At 39.7% G+C, this 21,401-nt stretch overlaps 1 protein-coding gene across 7 annotated transcripts in view; it reads right to left on the bottom strand.

The window, feature by feature from the left end:
* Nucleotides 1-21,401, bottom strand: part of KDM4C (lysine demethylase 4C) — a 392,253-nt gene that overhangs the window by 275,113 nt on the left and 95,739 nt on the right. For all 7 annotated transcript variants that reach the window (XM_075931603.1, XM_075931602.1, XM_075931604.1 and 4 more), the window contains exons 7-8: nt 14,015-14,118; nt 8,499-8,636 (exon numbers count right to left, since the gene is read on the bottom strand). In XM_075931603.1, the coding sequence (XP_075787718.1) occupies nt 8,499-8,636; nt 14,015-14,118 (242 nt within the window). The remainder of the gene's footprint in view (nt 1-8,498; nt 8,637-14,014; nt 14,119-21,401) is intronic.

Below are 21,401 nucleotides of genomic sequence, written 5' to 3' on the forward strand. Positions count from 1 at the left end.
GTTCTTCATGATTGCAGGATCACCACCTTCTGAAATAAAGTTAGCTATATCGATGGAAGCCATCACATGAGGGTTAGATGAGCATATCTATGTCAATCAAGGTGTCAATTTTTAAACCCCTTACCAACGTAACTATGTCTACACCATGAGCAAGGGCTAACTAAGATCTAGTTCACATATATATACTCATGCTAGTTCTCACTTAGCTAGCACAGATATAAATGGGGTGTAATCATGGTAGCACGGGCAGCTTCACTGTGCTAAGTACGTACCCACTGGTTTCAGACAGGTTTGTACACATTGACACTGCCCATGCTACCACAGCTATTCTGCGTTTTACACTCATGTTAGCTTGATGATAATCAGAAGTTTGATGAGAACAAGCAGCATATGCAAACTGGGAATCATATTCCTGGCTCAATGTAGCTATGGCCTATGTCAACCAAACTTTTATGTGTAGAGCATGCTTTCTTCAGGGATATGATTCTTTCTTAAAGGAACAGTGTATTTTGGGTAAGTGAATGTTAAGATGTGAAATCTAGTGTCTATCTACTGTGATAGTGTCCCTTTAAACTTCTATTAAAACAAGAATTGGAAGAACTTTATGAAAAGAATTAAACAGGGAGGAAAAAAAAAACTGTGGAATTGACAGCCCTGGAAAACGACATTATCTTTTCTTCCCACGAAAAGATATAGCACAGCAGCAGAAGTAGTAAAAGTTCTCTCATGATGCCTTATGGGATCACATCATGGGATTTTGTAACACTTGCATTTATTGCAAGTACCAGCTCCAGAACACAAGGCAGACCTGATCTTAGGATAGATCGACAACATAATGACTTAGAAGATAACTTACTACTAAAATAAAACACCATTTACTCATTTTCTGATAGCGATATGACAGTGGTTCTCACCCTATTTACCATTGTGAACCACATATGTAGTACTCCATAAATTATGTGGGCCACATCCTCACAATATATTACAGGAGCATAATTCCTGGACTCCTGTAATGTGTCTTCCTTGAAATCAGGATTTGCAAGGGAATGTAAAGTTTACCAAACCTATTAAAAACTGAAAAAAATGCTTGCAAGTTTGTTTCAAGTTGAAGAATGGGTGAGGTTTTGGGTTGATAGGTAACAGCCAGCATGGGTGGTTAAGCACCAAAGTTTCCTCTAAGATGCGTGGGTGAGCAGCCGCGCAGCTATGTTTCAAGCCCTGAGCAGAGGTTCAAAGCTCCCTGCGCAGGCAGGGAGATCAGCTGATAGCAGGGACGGGACATCCCCACAAACAGCAGCTAAATGCTGCCTGCCACCTGCTTGAAATGGAGACAACCAGCCAAGATAAGCAGGGAATGAGTGGCTGGGAGGAGGAAGGGAATAATTAATTGGCTTGGGAGAAAGTCCAGAGGGGGGAGGGAGAGAGAGAGAGGTAGAGGCACAGGCAGACACAGAAATCCAGCAGTCTCTTCAATCCTCCTGGACTGAAAAGGGGGACTGAGTGCTGGCATCTGTGCAGTGAGGTGGCGGTAGAGGGCAGTTTGTCTGAGGGTGTCTGACTCACTGCAGTCCTCTCTTTTTTAGGGTGCTTTGGAGAAAGGGGGAAAACATGGGAGGTACGTGCGGAGGATATTTGCATGATTAAATTTCAAACAAAGTTTGCATATAGGCGTTAATGGCTTACAAGAAAGAAAGAAAAGATTCTTTTAACAGTTTCAGAGGGGTAGCCTTGTTAGTCTGTAGCTGAGAAGAATATTAAAAAATAGCAAATAGTCCTAAGATGCTGCAGTGTGTTTTGTTTATATTGGTGGTGTACACAACTCACCCAAGGATAGAAAAAGTTAGCGGGAACACTGTTAAACACTGGAATAAACTATCTGGAGAGGCTGTGGAATCTCCATCACTGGACATATTTAATAGCAGATTAGATAAACATCTATCAGAGATTATCTAGATGGTGCTTGGTCCTGCCATGAGAACAGGGGACTGAACTTGATTTCTCATGGTCCCTTCCACTTCTAGTATTGTATGATTCTGTGATTCTATGATTTACCCAAATGATTCCATTTATATTTCCATGCTAATGAGTTGTGATGCTACTGTTCCATGGCATTTGTAATAAGGTTAAAGAACAATTGTAGACCAACTTTTAATTGAGAAAGTTTAGATTAACAGAGAGAGTGGCACTTTCAAAAACATCCAACGCCTAACACTACCTTGGGGTAACACAGCACAAGAGCTAGAATCTAGCTACATCCACTCTTCCCAACAGGTGACAACAAGCATTTCTGCCAAAGTGAAGGCATTAAAAAAAGAGTAAATTTTAAAAGGACAACTTTCATACTGGGGACAACCTCAAAAATAAAATCACATAAGGACATACATCTTCACACTTTTCCTTCCCCCTTTGCTGATTAAAAAGGATTTAGTTCAGTTAATATACTTCTCTTTTAACAGCCATCTCTGGCACCTCAGTACAAAGTCATAGTGTTGAATATGTGCAAGCACAATCATTTTCATAGCAAAACACTGACACTATGTCTGCACTGGCGCGATCTTGAGCCAGAGACATGCAAATGAGGCTAAGCCATGGAATATTGCCGAGCCTCATTTGCATATCTAATGAGCCGCCATTTTGCAGAAGAGGCTCTTGCGTGAGAAGGAGCTGTCTACACTGCCCCTTCTTGCACAAGAAAAACCCTCTTGCGCAATGCAGCTATGCTGATTATTTTTCAGGAAGAACGGCATTACGCAAAAGGATTTTTCTTGCACAAGAAGGGGCAGCGTAGACAGCTCCTTCTCACAAAATAGAGGCTCATTAGATATGCAAATGAGGCTCGGCGATATTCCACGCTTAGCCTAATTTGCATATCTCTGGCGCAAGATTGCGCCAGTGTAGACATAGCCTGAGAGATGATAAAGAACATAGGTTCTCACTTCTTGATTGAGGAGAAGCTTGTAGTATTGGAAGTGACAGGAACAATTTTTTTCAAAATATTTACTACAGAGCAAAAAGAATAAAGAAAGTTACTGGCAAAGCATGTTGTTTTACTTTAAAGTCATAAGTGTTTGACAACACATTTATACACAAACTATAACAACTATTATATAAATATTGGACTTTTGAGTATCAATACTGATTTATTATCAATTTTTTTCTTCCCTCAAAACACATACTCCATATTCAGTTCAGAAGTGCTCAGATACACCATTTTTGAGCTCTTCATTTGCACTTTTGGCAGTATTCAAATATCATTTTTAAACAGTAAACTAAGCTTCAAAGGCAGCTTCAGGCAGTTGCTCTCAGAAGGAGGAAATTTCCAAGATAAGAGCTATGAGCATCTCTAGCTGAGAATTTAAAATAGGCATTTTGTTTTCTTAAAAACAATGTTCCTGATATGCTTTTTTTATTTTTTTATTCCGTCATCACTAAGACCCAAAATGAGACCAGATGTAAGATGACAATTATCCACTGACCCTATATTTCTATTTTTCAACAACTCTGATCCATTCAGTCACAGGCATGCACAGACCCCAGTTTCAAGTTACCTTTACATGGGATTTCACACTTTAGCACTAAGTCCTGTAAATATACTACTCATATGACTAGTCCCATGGGCTTCATTGTGCGCAGAATTGGCCCGGAACTGGAACAGATGTTGGGGCGAGGTGCTGATCTGCATCCCCTATTAGACTCAACATGCCCTTCACTGCCCCCTAGAACTATAGTGACAACTAAAGATCCTACTCACATTAGAGTCCTACAGGGCTACAAAACACACAGTCAAGAGATCATCCTGCCACAAAGACTATACAATTTAAATAGACTAGATCAGTGTTTCTCAAACTGTGCTCTGTGGAGCCCTCACCTCCAGGGGCTCCGCGAAGATGACAAACTGGAAACATCGATAGGTACAGCCCATACAATCAGTGGACCGCTGGGGCTCTGAATAAATTTTTACGCATGTAAAGGGCTCCAGAGCCCAAAAAGTTTGAGAACCGCTGGACTAGATAGAGGAAGGGTAAGGAAAAGATATGTAACATTCCGTACAAGCGGAGCAATGAGAATAATGGTTGGTAAATGTTATGTTTTCTTCAACGTGTGCGTGCACATGCTTTGAGAAGTTACGGGGATGTAAAAGGGGATGAAAAGTGAAGAGAAGAGATGAAGAGGTATTGGAGAATAAGGCTGCAGTGCAAAAATAATGGAAGAAGAAATTGGAGGAAACAGAGAAGAAAAAATGTCCAAGAGTCCAAAGTGAAGGAAGGAAAGTTTGATGAAATCACCTGTGTTCAGAAACAGTACAGCAAAGGTATTTAATCTCCACCTCTCTCTGTTCTTGCCAGGGAGATGACTAGAGTCCCCTTTTCCCCGCACCTCCCAAGGACTAGCTGTGTCCTAGGAGATTTCTTCGATCTTAGCCCATGTAGTTGAGTTAAGGAGGAGCTATATGGGACCTTTTCTCTTTGAGAGTGTCCTCCCTGCAGGGTCCAGAGAGTTCCCAAGCTCAGCTCACCCTCCCATGCCCCCTGGCTTCTGCAAACAGGAAAAAGAGAGGGAAAGTTGATCCTGGCTTGTTGCTCTGTTCTTGGCTTGTTTTTCAATTAAAAACACTCATAAGCTGCAATGCAATGTAGGAAATGCAATGTAGAAAATGCATTTGAGAACCATATCTGTATAATTCATTCATTCATGTGCTCCTGGCAGTATTAGTTGCACTCACCTCGGCTATGTCTAGACTGCAGGCTTCTTTCGAAAGATGCTCTTTCGAAAGCATCTTTCGAAAGAGCATCTTTCGAAAGATCGCGTCTAGACTGCAGGCGGATCTTTCGAAAGAAAAATCCGCTTTTTCGAAAGAGAGCACCCAGCGAGTCTGGATGCTCTCTTTCGAAGACGGCCTCTTTACATTGAAGAACGCCTTCCTTCGAAAGAGGAACTTTCGAAGGAAGGCGTTCTTCCTCGTGAAATGAGGTTTACCGCCATCGAAAGAAAAGCCGCGTTCTTTCGAAATTATTTCGAAAGAACGCGGCTTGAGTCTGGACGCAGGGGAAGTTTTTTCGGGAAAAGGCTACTTTTCCCGAAAAAACCCCTGAGTCTGGACACGGCCCTCTAGACATGTTAGCATTTTTATAACCCTTTCTGTGTATTAGTTTTTTATACGAAATGCAATGTAGGAAAAAAAACATGAAATACAAGATCACAATATTGTTTTGAACTTTTTTTCAGCCTACTTCTAAACTCTAGCATCACAGTACAGTAGGTAGCATTTACTAATCATCGCCATGCATATTTTCATTTGGAGAGAAAGTGAAAATCATAACTGATTATCCAGATTTTATCATACTGCCTCATGACCTTTCAATTACAATTAAATATATGGTGCATTTTTAAGTTAAATTTGACATCATTTCCTAAAGTAAATTCACACAAAGAAAATGAAAGGACTCCACCTCTAAATTTTTTATGAGGGCAACCATGGAATTCACCCTAAAAGTCAATTAATTCTGATGAAAGTGTCATTTTAAAATAAATTATTCAATGGGGAAGTAACCCAGAAAGGATGATGGAATTTGCGACCAATACTAGCCATGACATCTTCCTATAAATATATTTCAGTAACATGCAATCGGTGCCAGACCATCATACAAACTCCTGAACCAGCTTTACCGCAAGACAGGTCAAACTACAATATGTAATTCTAGAAAATGTCACTTAATTTCCCATCTGAGCTCTTTCTGTTCAATTCCAAGTTATCCTCTTGTACCCAAGGTCACATGATTAACATGACAGTTCAAAAACTAATACACAGAAAGGGTTATAAAAATGCTAACATGTCTAGAGGTGAGTGCAACTAATACTGCCAGGAGCCCATGAATGAATGAATTATACAGATATGGTTCTCAAATACCACAGTGATGAACATAAAATACTTAAATAGGTAAAAGGTGTTTTAAGTTAATTGTTTTCTACTATAGACCTAGAAATAATTGTTTTAAATTAATTACTGTTTTGGGGAAAAGCTATTCCATAATTGCAGATCAAATATATTTAAACTGTGCTAAACAAGGAAAATCAAAATATGTCATGGTCAAGACTGAAGAAGGTTTGAATGTTAGTTGATTGCATATGGATTACCTAGAAGTGTTTCCCTCATCCAGCTACACATCATTAAATCTTGTCTAAAGAGAGAGATGCAAGTGCATTCTTGGATGTAAGTGAATATCTTTTATCCAAATCATTCCAGAAAGGATTTTATTTTGTAGAACACAAAAAAACCATCAGGATGGTGTGTAAACATTTATATTCAGCAACTTTAATGGTTGAACACTGCTCTCACTGCAGCACACAAGTTGCCTACTCAGCACAAATTAAAGTAGAGCCCAGCAAAACCTACAAACTAATTGACACTGGTTCATCTGTTTTACCAACATTAACAAAATGCACTGGAGTAAGATAACTATAAATGTTATTTGCAGAACAGCAAGGAGTTCCAGCCTACTCAGCTCCATTCGGTAAATAAGAAAATACACATGAGTCTGAAGAAAAGTCCCGCCTCAGCGGGGAGAGGTTAATGTGTTTTTGCCCTCTTTCTTCTAGGACAGGGGAAGTTCAGGATGCTCCATCCCTTTATCTGTTTTCCTTTATCCCCTTTAATGTTCTGTGTCCCTCACACCACTTGTTCCTTATCTGTGCCATACCCCAAACTACCTTAGAAAAAAGTACCCGAGAAAGCAAAAGGTGCAGCCACCTCACCTGGCTTCCTGCCTTCTTCCATGCAGCAGGTCAGCACTACCACTTTTGGGAAAGATATGTGGCTATCATATTGCCCAAGACTTTAGTAAGGACAGCCCCAGCTAAAACAGTATTGGTGGAGGTAGGTGTACAGATGAGGAAACTGAGACAGTGAGTTATGAAAAACTCAAGTCTTCTGAACCACTGAGCTACTGAATATACAGAATCTTTAAAAAAATCAGTATTACCAATCATGGGCTTATTAATTACCTATGATGAATGTAAGTTTTGTATTAAAAATGAAGACCTCACTGAACATTAAATGCTTACTGATGTTTCCACTCCTTTCATTACAGTAAGTATGTATGTATAGGCTACATGAGGCAATGGATCATTTTCAGGCCTTTCATCTTCTGAAACCCATTCAATCAATCTCATTCGCACTTATAGTCAATAGTGCCTAAAATCAAGAAGTTCTACTAATATCTAATATCCTCAAGGTCTTCTTCCAATTTCAAGTATTTAACCGTATACTCTTCCCACATTACTCTGTTGCAATGCCTCCTCCAATGTAAGCTTTTGAACTGTTTCCACTCGTCAACTCATTATCTAGAGTAACATGTACTCTATTTGTACATCTATTTGCAGATGTTGTCAGTACACAATATCTCAGTCTGGAAAGTGGCACCACATTACATATTTATCAAAGCACACTAAACAGTGCTCTTCGAATCCAGACTTTTTAATAGTGGATCGATCATATAACACTGTGCAGCATTCATGACCTTCTGCTAAACAAAATATATACATTTTTAGTAGACTACCTTTGTGCTATAAGAACAGAATGTAAAAAATATGTGTAGTGTCTGCAAAATTTCAGGAAAAAGTAGTAGACACAAAAGCGGAGAGGAAATATATTTTATTGAACCAACTTCCGTTGGTCAGAGACACATGCTTTTGAGCTACACTGCGTAGCTATACTATGTAGTTCAAGCATGTATGTCTCTCTCAAACAGAACTTGGTCCAATAAACTATACTGCCTCAATCACCTTGTCTCTTGGGATTGACATATATGCAACTACACTGCATAAACTAAAACAGTAACATGAAACTGCTTTTTTGTAAAACATATTAGTGATTTTAAATTATGAAACATTCCCATCTTGGAGCATATTTAATTTATCACACAATATTACCAACATTTTTTAAAAAACACTATATATTAAAGTTTAATTCGCTCACTTAGGTCATTCCTTTTATTTAACGTTGTCCTCTTTTGAACAGGAATATTTCCCCTCTAGTCTGTGGCATGTTTTCTAAGATACATATAAAATTCTGTAAGAGAGCAAAATTGCTGTATACGATTTGAATAAGGGGATCTCCAAGCTGCCTCTAAGATTAAGATGTATAGGATTTCAGAAGAACAGAAAGTCATTGCGTGTGTCCCTTCCAAAAATAATTCTCAATTTATATGGCTTTCTATAAACCTAACTACATAAAAATGTCTCCTGAAAAAGAAAGATTTTTAACATACTATGTACATATTAAGTCGTACATAAAATCTACTACCATAACAACTATGTGTACTGCAAGTGTTATAACATGCTAGTAAATGCACAATACAAAATATTACTGAACTGACAAGATGAGGTACAAGATGACTTATTTGTTCTTCTCACTCTTCATCTTTTCGGTTTCCTGATTTTATTAAGGAATAACCAAAGGAGATACTTAATTGAGACATTAATTTTGTAGTATTACTTACCAGTTTAGCTACTTTACCATAATCAATCCATCTGATTGTGGCAAAGTTTGTTGATTCTGCACAGTTGAAACCATGGTTAAATCCTGCATGGTATCCATATGGGAAAGTTATCATAAATTCCCCTGCCTCCTGCGTGATCTACATAAGAAAAAACCACAAATAACATGTTAAAAAGAGCCTCTCTTGTTCAAGAAATGAAAATTATATTTGCAGATGTCAAAATAGACATTTACACATAGCACCCAATTTGGATTAAATACCAGAAGAACTGAATGAACCCGAGGAGATATTACCGACTACACTGTGAAATAAACATCTGGCCTACCAGTACTCCAACATCAGGGTAGGTCACAAATTCAGAAACTGTTCCAGGTAAGCAAATCACACTCCCTCTTCTACAAAAGCAGAGGCATCCTACAGGTTGAACCTCTCTAGTCCGGCACCCTTATCTGTCAACATTCATCATCTGGCATCATTTTAGTTAGCCAGATGTCCACTTATCATAGGTATAGCCAAGTTTCCTGCAGTCCCATAAAATTTGTTTGCAGGCACCAGTCCTGGCTCTCAATGTTCTGTGCTGTTATTTAGCTCTAATTTACCTCAAATGTCTTCTAAGAGCCCAGTAAACAGTAGAAGGGTTGGGAATGCTGCTAGACAATATTGACCTACGGTGGCCAAGCAAATTCTCTGGTCCCAAGGTTGCCAGACTAGAGAGGTTCAAACTGTATTAACAATATATGAGGGGGCAGTCAGTAGAGAACATAAGAGTTGAAGTGGCCAGACATGGCAGCAGCCATCAGTGAAGGTGTCTAAAGGCTGGGAACACAACTTCATCCACTGGCCTGAAGTAGCCGCTCTAGAATGGTGCCACAAATGGTTCCATGTAACTGAAGTAGAATAGAAGCAGATTTCTTCCTCTCTCTCTTTCCCATCTCCACACAACTTTTCAGTACCTGAACCATTCAATGCTAATTAGATTTCACAGTTATCACTGACAACATATTCAGAAGCCAGTGGGACTGAACACATAGAGGCTGAACCTCTAAAATCCGGGACTCTCTAGTCTGGCAACATCGATGGCCCTGTAGAACCATGGATAGGGCTGGACCAGAAAGCCCCCGCTGACCAGCTTCAGGGGCTGGGCTGGCAGTGGGGAGCACAGCCCCAGCAGTAGCAGTGGGGCTGGTGGCAGGGAGCAAACTCCCAGCCAGGCTAGAAGCTAGGAGTGCAACCCTGGCTCAGACCATCATGGTGGGGAGGCAGCAGAGTCAGCAGCAAGGAGCATGGCACCGACCACTGCTGTGAGTAGAGCCCTGTGACCAGAGCTGGCACTGTGGAGTGGGACTGATGGCCAGGAGGGGAGCCTTGACCACCCCTGTTCCGGAAAACTCTGTGGTTTGGGGCCTCTCAGTTCCCAAGAATGCCAAACTAGGGAGGTCCCACCTGTATAAATAAGGAGCTAATTTAGCTTTAATAATGTATGTCATTAATGTATAATACACAAACATATGCCATTTTTAGAAGTCTTCTTCAAGGAAGCAGAATCACACTCTGTGTAACATCACTTCTACAATTTTGCAATAACTAATAATGCTTAAGATCCATTACAGTATTCTAAATGCTGTCATGAATGCTCTAAACTTTGTGCAGTTAAAATATTTCTCCTAACACCAAATTAACACATTTTACTGACAGGTTTTGAGGGGTTTTTTAACCGTACTGAAGATACTGAAAGGATATTGCTACTGCACATGACTAGAACTCTACACAGATGTACAGTAGGGTGTGGAGAATGGCTTAGCATTTTAAAGCATGAAGCCTGGGAAAAGGTAATCAAATAGCACTGGGAAGTGAAGCTTTAACACCATATTATATGCAGTAAACGAAGTTTTATTCTGAAGATTACTTTTTCTTAGAAAATACAATGGAGAGTAAATCAGTGGAAAGAGACTGCAGCCCACTGATTCAATAGATTTGTTATAGCTAGGAAAAAACCAATGACATTATGAAAGATAAAACTCTATTTTGTATCATCGTTTTCATATAAACTGAATCCCCAAATACGTAAATTACAGTATCAGATAGTGAACAGCATGCAACATGCAAATACAGAAAACAGTAGAATAAAGTTAGTGATAGTGGACAGGATTCTCTTCTGCTAGTGGAGTAATCTGCATCTTTGTGTGCTATTTGGTCTGATAGTAGGGATGTAAAATCCAATTTAATTAGTTAACTGATTAAACATGATGTTTAACCAGTTAACTGATTAAAGGTGGGGAGGGGGAGAGATCAGCTTCTTCCTGCAACTCACCCAGGCTTACCATGGATAGGATCTGCTCTAGGCAGCCAGAGCAGCCCATGTTCATGGCAGTCCCCACACGGCTGGAGCAGAACCATGACCGTGGTGCGTAGGGAGCAACTCCAGCCCCACCAATGAACGGGAATCAGTAAGCGTTACCCATTAAGGATGCTTACCAGTTAACCTTTCACATCCCTGTCTGCTACACTCAAGGGGATATTCATCAATGGAGGATGGACAGTTGAACTACTAGTTTCAATCCCCCAAAGTTCCCATCTGCTAGGGGCTTTTACTTTCTACTGGCAGCTCCATAGACCCAAGCCATCAGAGCCTCCAGCAAAGATGAACTCACTGGAGACTGCTAAGCAGATGGCCCAGCCACATCCTCCGTTCAACCAGCCAATAGGAGCTATTCCATGGTATTAGTAAACAAAGAGTAAAGAGGTGAATGAAAAGCCACATACTCCGTGCCAAGCCCTGCTTTTAATGTAGAAGATCAGAAAACAGGCCCCATGAACAATGCAATCAGTTGAGAAACTCACAAAAATGAAAAGGCACTATGTTAAGGCAACATTCAATATATAAAAGGAGGAATTTCAAAGTTAGTTTACATTTACACAGCCATCATAACTAGGTCATATTTCTGTAGAAATGTGTACAAATTGTAATGTCTTAAACTCTCAAATATTATACTAATAGATTTTGTATTGAAGTTCTTCATTTGAACCCCCACATACACACAACTTTTCCCACAATCATATGAACGTAGTATGTGCATTCTATGTTTGTGTGCAACAAGAAACTCAAAGGAATGACACTCCAGATATTAGTATGTTCTCAATAATACCAAGATCACTGTACTTTTGTGCCAGAATGTCAAGGGAGGGTCAGATAAAATTAAAGAACAAAAATAATCATACTTTATATACAAATCTATAAACGATTTTATAGTTCCAGCATAAAACTTAAAGCAATTAGATGTTTTATATACATATAATGTGTGTGTAAGTATGTTATACACCAACACCCAGTGATTGTGACTGAAGTTTTCAAACAGTGTTTCAGAGATGTATAATAAAGAAATTTCTCAGTTCCTGTAATTTCCAAAATGTATCTGGTCATGCACCTCCCACCCCACTGATGACAGTTTAGCAGGTGTTCTATTGCAATAAGCAGCAGTTCAGCTGTCACCTGGTAGGCGTAGGCTGGCTTATCAGCGTTCAGCACGTTTCCAGTTCTATCACAGCAAGCCATGAGAGATCACAGCCTGATTCTTTCTATTCTCAGTCTCACTGAATCCCATTAATTACAACTGCACTCCAGTACAGGCTGCCTCTTCCCAACACTAGGTGACAGAACTAAATGTATTCTGTTTAACTATTTCTAACACATTTTTAAAAATAGAAAATGAGAAAGTCCAAGACACTGAAATAAAGCAACAGACCTTATTGCTCTGAACTTGCCTACCTACCCTAAACATGCGCCTGACAACGTTACAAACAAATCTGCCAGCAAATTACTACACTTTATACTTCTACCATTTCCATACGCCAAAAACTATACTGTTCAGATTAATGTTCATTAAATTCAAAACAACAGATCTAAATTCTGTGATTTTATTTGACATATTATTGATAAACTACAGGAGTATGAAAAGAATCAGTAGATACATAAATATTTAAAAACTCAATAAAGCAACTACATTTCCAAATGATAATGATTCTTTCAGAAACAAACTACTTTTTTGTGTAATTTATCCAAGATAGCTCTATTTAAATGCATGCAGCATCTGTTTTTTATTCTAAATGCCTACTTCCTTCCACTTTTACAGATAGATTAACTAAAGCACAAGGTGAAGCACATTGCCAAAGGGCACATCAAACCGATGGCTTCATCCCACATGAAAGTCCACCAGTCTCCTAGGTTTTTTGCTTGAACTGTTACAGCAATAATATTGTTCATTTTAACTCAAAACATACACAATACAGCTGATCCAATGTTAGTAATAACACTTTCTTGATAATTAGTATGCTTTCAGTAGTCATTGTTGTCTAGCTGCTTATCTTTAAAATCACTAGATTAAAAAATAGAATTTGCAGGAGTATTCAAGAACATATAAAGTTGTTAATTTTTTCTACACTAACTCACTTTAAAAATATAACCTCCTTCTTTTATTATGTGCATGCCTTCTACGATGTATATATTCCGGATGGTAATGCAAATTAGACTAGAAAAACACAGGGTCCAACAGTCTTCATTGCTGGTGATATTATGATGGTGGAAAGGTTCAACTAAAATATGATTTCTCTTGACCTAATTTAATAATATCACACACATCTAAAAAGGAAAAGATTTGAAGCCCTATACTGCCATGCCTTTTAGAGAGCGAAAAAGTGAATAGCTGAGTATGTGTATATCCTACTAATACCTATAAGTAAATAGACCACAGATGTGAAAATAGAGACCCTAAAACAAAATGTAAGGTTGTTTTCTCTAATGGGCTTCTTCTGTAAGAATATTCACTGCCTCGCACCCACATGAGGTGAAGACCTAGTCACAAGTGAGAAAACTTCTAACTGGAGAAGAGTTAGGACTATGGGGAGTAAAATCACGCAGGGAGGAAGAAACACTGAGTATTTAAATGTTTCTGCAAACAGCTAAGTATTTAATCCTTCTTAAACCCAAAAAGAGAAAATTTTAATCAGCTCAACTTTTTTTCATTTCTCCTGTTTTATATAAAATGTTCAGTTGCATACCATTTTTACTCAGTCACTATCAACCCCCATAAAGATAAAAAAAATACTACATGCATTGAATTTCGTTAGAAAAATTAATGTCATTCAGAAAAGGATCATCTGATTATTATTTTTTCAATATTTCTAACTACATCTAAGATGTACTAAAGTTTCATACTAAGAGGTTTATTTTCAGATTATTGCACCATGTATTTTCATCTGAAATGCCAATGAAAATTACACTGCATTATATACAAAAAAACCCAGTAAAGCATGTTCCATATAAACACTTCTTTAAAAAGTTTTACCTCAACACAACACAGCCTAATACAACTATTTAAGGAGTGTTATGAATGAATGGAGTAGTGCATTACAACAGTAATATGGAATCTGGGCCTGAATAAAAATATATCATTTTGCTTTGCTTTTGTAGCTTGTATGCTACGTACAAAAGCACAATATTAAAATAAAATCTACTGTACCTTATCAAAGGGGATTCCATATTTTTTCAATATGGAAGGAGAAATCAGTGTCATCTTGTGGCGAAGAAAAGCATCACACCCTTGAGAGCTGCTTGGGAAGAATCCTAATAAGGCAAAATAAGCAGAGTCAGTTTTCTTCAATTAAAAGAAAAAACAGGAAACTTTAAACGTATTTTGTTTAAATCACAATAAAATATATGGTTGCATACTATGGTTGAAATTCTTTTTTCATCATTGTCAATTAATGCAATACTTATATAAAAACCAAAGCTTTTCCACATATAAGTTAGCATAATTTTCTGCAAGAATTTAGATTTAAAAAGGAGAGAAATAATTTTGTCCTCACTTGTTGGAATTTGTGCTTTTATAGTGTTTCCCGTTTACCAAGGGAAGACAATTACTCAAAGGAATTAAAATATTTTTCCATAACAAACAAGTTGACACACACATCATGTGTTGAATTTTCGATCGTTGCTCCCTTACATTGTGTTGTATAAAGTTAACTCCAATGTTTCAACCAGATGATATGCAGCTTGGAAGTTATGGAAGCAGCAGCTCAAGCCACTTCTTTACTGTGGCAATGGTTGATGCTCATTGTTTGGCTGAAGGTGTTTCCTCCCAATCTGGCCGATAGCCAGTACTGAATATTTGTGCCACGTGCCTCCTGATGAGACAGTGTTGTAATGTCTTCAGCAATCCACTGATGTAATATTGTGGCTCAGTACATGACAATATTTTGTTGAAGGTTAATTCAAACCTCTCCCCCAAATCTGAAATGCAGATAGATCAGTGGTAAATTCCAGCAACAAAGCCTGAGCTGCTTCCTGAAGCTCCCTTGGCTTGAAATGGTGAACTGCAGCCAATGGGAGCTGTGAGGCTCTGTGACTAGGGACATCTAAATAAACAAAGCATTGTGGGCCTGCCAGCAGCTTTCCCAGCCCCATGACCCGACACTGAAAACTACTGCTCTACTGCAAAGAAAAAAGTATAAGACAATGAAACAGGTTGGGAGGGGTAGATAAAATATTACAGTTTGTAAACTTTGTCATAATGGGGTACTTACAAAAATAAATAAAAACAAATCTCTATTTTATTAGATAAATGTCTTGTAGAGACAAAACACATTTTATTTTTGTCATATTCACATAATAAAAGTAACTTATTTTTCCCAATGATAACCACATTCTGATTTGTTTTCTCTCAGGCCATGTCTAGACTATGTGGGTTTTCCGGGATACCTCCGCTGCATCCAGGGAACACATCTGCTCTTCCGCTTTTTTTTGCGTAAGAGCAGACATGCTCTTTTGGAAGCCCTGTCTTCCTCATTCCACAAGGAAGAAGGACTCTTCCAAAAGAAGAGGTTTTTCCGAAATTTGGCCCAGTGTAGATGGGCCAAATTTCAGAAAAGCGTCTTCCAACAAAACTATCGGAAAAAGGTATGCAAATTGCGGAGCTCAATTTGCGTACCTTTTTCCAATAAAACCACGTAGTCTAGACATAACCCCATGTACAAGTATGAAAAGGAAATAATAGATAAACAAGTTAAGACAAGTTATCATTTAATAACAAAAATCTGCTCACCAACCCATGCAGGAAAGAGAAAAGAAAGTGCTTACCACTAAACTCCTGTGCTACACTCCACATTTTTCTTTAAGGGGGTGTACATTAATGAGAAGATATGCCAATACTAAATGTTATTTCTTAGCTGTTTGTTTTAAATGAACCCATCAAACTTAAAATCTGTAGGTTTGTGCTACGTTACATGAATTACATTTTAAATTAAAATCAATGACGAAAGAAAAATCTATTCAATTCTCCTTCAATATGGATTTGTAATCAGGGCCCAAACAAATGTGATGACTGGTCATAAGTTAACTTAAATTGGAAAACCACTGAAGTAAGGTAATATGCACAAATTTAAGTACTTCATCAATTTAGAATTTATAATCTTCTACATATTTATTTTAGAGAGTTTGTGCTTCTGTCTGTGAGTCCATCCATTTATCCGTATGCAAGTCCGTTTGTTCAAAAATTCTTCCTAAATGGTAAGATCTAGGACTATCAAATTTGGTATACAGATTCCTCTTGTCTTTACTTAAAGCAAAGTCAGGGTTAGGATATGCCAGGAAAATGGGATGTGCCTAGAATGGAATTGTTTTCTACAACATGGAAAGGGAGGGGTTGTTCGGAGGTACAGCTATACTTCAGAGTGACCACTGAGGGATGACCACAGGAGGGCAGCCACACCAGAAGACAGTGGACAGCTAGGAATGAGTCTATCCACATTGCCAGCCATCAGACCGAGTGAATGGCACCCCTATCCCAAATAGCGCTCAACAGGGGTGAAAGCTTCCCCTCCCATCAGCCCAGCCACCATACCCCCCCCAGGACCATCCCTGGTATGGGCAATACAGCCCAGCCCCTCCAAGAGACCAGGACCCACTGCTCAGCCCCCCTGGGGAGATGCCCTCCCCTGAGAAGAAGTTAGGAGCCTGACTGTAGTTCCTGTCCTGAATACATGCCCCACACCCTAGAAGTCGGAGAGAAACCAAGATCCACCTACAGGAGATGTCCCCCCCCTCCAAGGAGAGGCCTGGAACCATGACCCAGACGCCCCCCTGGGAAAGCCCTCCTCCCGCCCCCCGAAGTCTAAGCTGGAAACGATGACCCACCCCCATCCACCCAGAGGTGACACCACTCCAAGAAGAAGGCAGCACTGTGGACCAGTTTCCCCCTTGGAGGAGATTTCCGCCCCCAACCCCCACCGAGGAGAGGGGCCAGGAACCATGGTCCAGACACCTCCCCTCCACCATGGAGGAGACGTTGGGGCCCAGAACCAATGCCCCCCCCAGGAATATGTGGGCCTGGACAATGCAGCCCTGCCCCCCACACCCCACCCTTGGAGTAGCACCTTCTTTGCCACTGTAGGCAACTATGGTAACCACCTGCAGATCTCTCAGCCCTCTGCCCTCAGCCCCAACCCACTGCCCTGATTCCTGCACCCACCCCTGCCTTAAGCCCCACCACATACCCAACCCTGTACCCTGCACTTATTCCCCCACACCTCTCAGCCCCCTGCTCTCACTCCTGTATCCCTGCTGTGAGCCCTCAACCTCTGCCCTTGAGCACCCTCCACCTCCTGCCCTGAGCCCTCCCAATCTTCCCAGCCCCCTGCCACCATTCCTGATCCCCAAACCCCCTGCCCTAACTCTGGCACCCCATAGGAGATACCCCCTAACTCTGGCACGCACCCATACTCAATCCCCTGCCCTGACTCCTGCACCCCATGCCCCCTGCTCTGAACCATCCACACCTCCCAGCCCCTGGCCTGACTCCCTTAATCACAATCCAAGCCTTCACACACACCCCCAAGCACCCAGACAACACTGGATAAATCCTCTAGTGAACCTGTTAAACACAGTTAGAGAACCTATGGCTCACAGGCTGGATCCAGAATCCCGGTCCCCCCCTCAGTGGGGTAAGCTTGCACTTCGACCTCCAGCCCTGCAGCAAGTCAGTGTGCTCTTCCTTGGTGTGCTCTTCCTTCCTCCCCTTGCCCCCCGCAGGGCTGGAGCACAAGCACCAACTTTCCCTGATGCTGGAAGAAGCTTTGAGATTGTTGGGAGCCAGGGCACTGAATAGTGATTTGGGGGAGGGGGTTTATTTGTTGAGATCCAGGTCAAGGGGTTGTGAGGGTGTTGGGGGGGGGGGTTGTTTGTTTTCTTTTACTTGTTGGGAGCCAAAGTAATGAGTCAGGGGGTTAATGAGTTTGGGGGGAGTGCATTGTTGCTGGAGTGTTTGGGGTTTTTTTAGCTCCTCACTTGTGTGTGGCCCCCAAATGACTTTTCTGTGGGTCAGCAACCCCCTGCCATTGAAAAGAAGTTCCCCACCCTTTCTCTAAAACTATGTATCAATTAACCAAAATTATTGTGTACAATGTAAAATACTTCAAAATTAAATTAATTTGAAACTAAAGACAATATTTTCAAAAACAGATTATATCCATACTAGAAGATTTATCTGGCATTATGAGAGTCCTTAACTCAATTAGGTTTTATTTTTCTCTCACTCACTCTGGAACAGCTGGGGGCCAGAGAAATGCCTCTCCATAGCCGCTGCATGTTTCCCAACTGGGGGGCCGGACAGACACACAGATAGACACACAAACTCACTCACCTCCTGAAATATATAGTAGGTAGCTGACCCTTTCACAACCTCTGACCCCTGCTGCCCCAATAGGGTTATAGCTGTCCCAGTCCTCGTGTCTGGCCCCTTGTTGCTCCCCATGGACATCCTACAGTATAACTGTCCCTCCTACCAGACCCTTCCCTTTCCATTTTATGAGAAAACAATCAAATTCCAGGCACATGCCATTGTCCTGGCACAACCAAACCCTTACTTTGATTTATGCTAGGATTAGAAGTTATCTGAATCTGAATACTGAATCTGTGGTCCTAATTTTACCATTTAGGAAGAATTTTTGAACAAACAGACTCACAGATGGATAGACAAACAGACAGACAGATGCACAAACTATCCACAATATATATTAGAAGATTTAGGAATCTAAAGAAAGAAACCCAATTTTTAAAAAAATGCTGAGTATCTAATGAACAAAAATGCTCAGCCCTGTTTAGGTGTATAAAAATAAATTTAGATGAACAACTTAAACTCTTATTTCTTAAAATCTTGTCTCAAATAAGTACTCTGCTCCAACAAGGACTCCTAATGGATTCTCCACTAAAGTGGCTACTGCTATAGCGAACTAGCCACACTCAACCAGACAATAACCACATGTGGCTAGTAGCTAGCGTGTTGGACATCACAGACTTACAGCATATCACATTTTGCTTTTAGTCCCTTTGCATAACATAATTGAACATCACAGATAGATGCTGTGGATTTCTAAAATAGCATAAACAATTAAGCAATCTATTTAAAGAACCTATAAATCTTCTTGTGTCATTTATTATTTGCTGCTCAGATGCTCTTTTCCCTTCATTTTCTAACCAACTTTGTCAAACAAAAATCCTTAAGAATTCTATTGTATTAGAGATGAACATATCAAGTTTAAAAATTGCAATAACAACTCACTTGAGATTTTTATTACATTTACGTCTACATAAAATTGAAAAAAACTACATAAATGAGAAAGCAGCTGAAGGGCGAAATCAAACTGCTGCCTTTATTAGATGCAAGTCTAATGTCTTTCAGATAAAATATTTGTAGGTGCCACAGTCAATCAAGATTTCAATGGGAACCAAAGATGAAAGCATTCATGCATAAAAGGCAAGTGTGATAATTATGATGTGCAGACAAGATAATGGAAAATATCCTGGCCTTTCTTCAATCTTATGTATCAAGTACTGCCTTGACCTAGACAACATATAATGCTTCATCACATTTAATGCATTATTTTAATTATTTAGGAGAATTCAATTAATTCAGTAGGCATCTGGTCAGCAAGACTAAACCTCTGAATCATGCAGCTTTTTTAGCTGCTGCATTTCTGCAAAAAAATGTGTCACACAAAACCAGTTTTGAATAAACATGTAATTAAGTCTGAAGTCCCCATCATCCTCTAAGTTTATTAACCTTTACTGATTAGATAAATTGCAGCCATGTGGCTGACATGACATTTTCATCATTTTAAAATAGCTTACTTTCAAATCTGACCATGTTTTAATGGGCAGTAACTACAGCATGAATATCACAAATGCCTCTTCCTCAAATTCTACTAGCAACAAAATAATAAGGAATTACGGAGCAAAGAAATTATGTGAATATATATTCAGAGGGAGTAAAAAGTTCATTACATGTGTATGTAAGGATTATAGTAATCACCTTCTATGTTCTACTCTAACCTACTACCCAGACCAAGGGACTCATCCACTTAAACATTCACGACAATAGTTTGTCCCTGTCTGAAGTTAAAGATTACAATTACGTCTGTATTATTAATGTAATGTATTCAGCTATTAAAATTTCTCAGCTTTATAGCGATTAGTATTCCAAAGTTTTCATAATAGAACTACAAGTATGAAACTAAATAGACTCTATAATTGTCCATATGATTTTAAAAGAGACTAGTTCTTGGATTTAATTTTTAAATTTGATACAGGATTGAACTATATGAAATAAGTGAAAAATGTGGTGAGACAGTCACCTTTAACATCTGCCAAACTAATAGCCAATACCAAATTATATATTGCTATGTATAAACGCCTTAGGTAATCTACAGGTCTTTTAGGACCTAATCCAAAAACCACTGTAGTCGTCAAGAGTTTTCCCAGCATTGCCATATAAGCTGTGAATCAAGCCTTAAGATAAAACCCAAGACAAGAGGAAACAAACTGCAAAGTCTTCACCTTCCCTGTCTCCACCATTTAAAAAAGCTGAATTTTGGATTTTAAAAGCTAATCCCACCACACAGAGCTAGATTAATTTTTTTCAGTAAATAAACTATTCACTGAAACATGCAGTTTTGGCAACCCAAAACCATGTGTGAATTCTTGTTGAGGAAGCAGCAGAGGAAACACCAGCACCAGCCTTCCTTCTAACCTTTAGCCCGATCGTAGACCTGAGTTCAATTCCCTACTCTTCCCAATGAGAACCTAAACCTGTATCTCCCACATCCCAGGTATAAATGCCCCAATTACCAGCGATAGTATCATACTTGTTCTCTTTCCCTGGCTCAGTGACACAAGGTGGGTGAAATAACATCTTTTATTGAACCAACTTCAAGAGACCAACAGAAGTTGGTTCAATAAAAGACATTACTTCACCAGCTTTACTTATATCTTGACACCAGCACAGTTACCACTCAGCAAACAACAATTATTAATATTCATGATAGTAATTCAAAGACGCTCATAATAACTGTGAATAGTGATTAGGCTAGGGAAACAGAGTGAGAATGAGTCTACAGTTATGTTCTGTGTAGCTCAAAGCTTGTCTCTCACATGGATGGAATCTTCAAAGATTTTATCTATTTAAATCAAAGAAGTCTCCACTGAGCATGTGCCAACTGCATTTTTTTTTTTATAAAAGCTTACAAATTGGGCAAATTTTCACAGGGACTGCAAAGGGCACATCCCTGTCACAAAGGCCACTCCACTGCACCCTAATATATTTCAAGTCTCTGCTCAAGCATCTGGATGCATTAGAGCAGTGTTTCCCAACTAGGGTTCCGCGGAACCCTGGGGTTCCGTGGACCATCATCAGGGCTTCCACGAGAAATCACAGAATAAATAACACTGGGTGGGGCCTGGAGCGTCTGTCATGCCCTTTGCCTCCTGCCCTGGCGCTCAGCTGACTTCTGCGCCACTCAGCCGGGCCGCTGCGCAGGAGCAAGCAGCCATTTGGGCTCTGAGAGTGAGAGGCAAGA

This window comes from Pelodiscus sinensis, chromosome 6, assembly GCF_049634645.1.
Source record: "Pelodiscus sinensis isolate JC-2024 chromosome 6, ASM4963464v1, whole genome shotgun sequence".
NCBI lineage: Eukaryota > Metazoa > Chordata > Testudines > Trionychidae > Pelodiscus > Pelodiscus sinensis.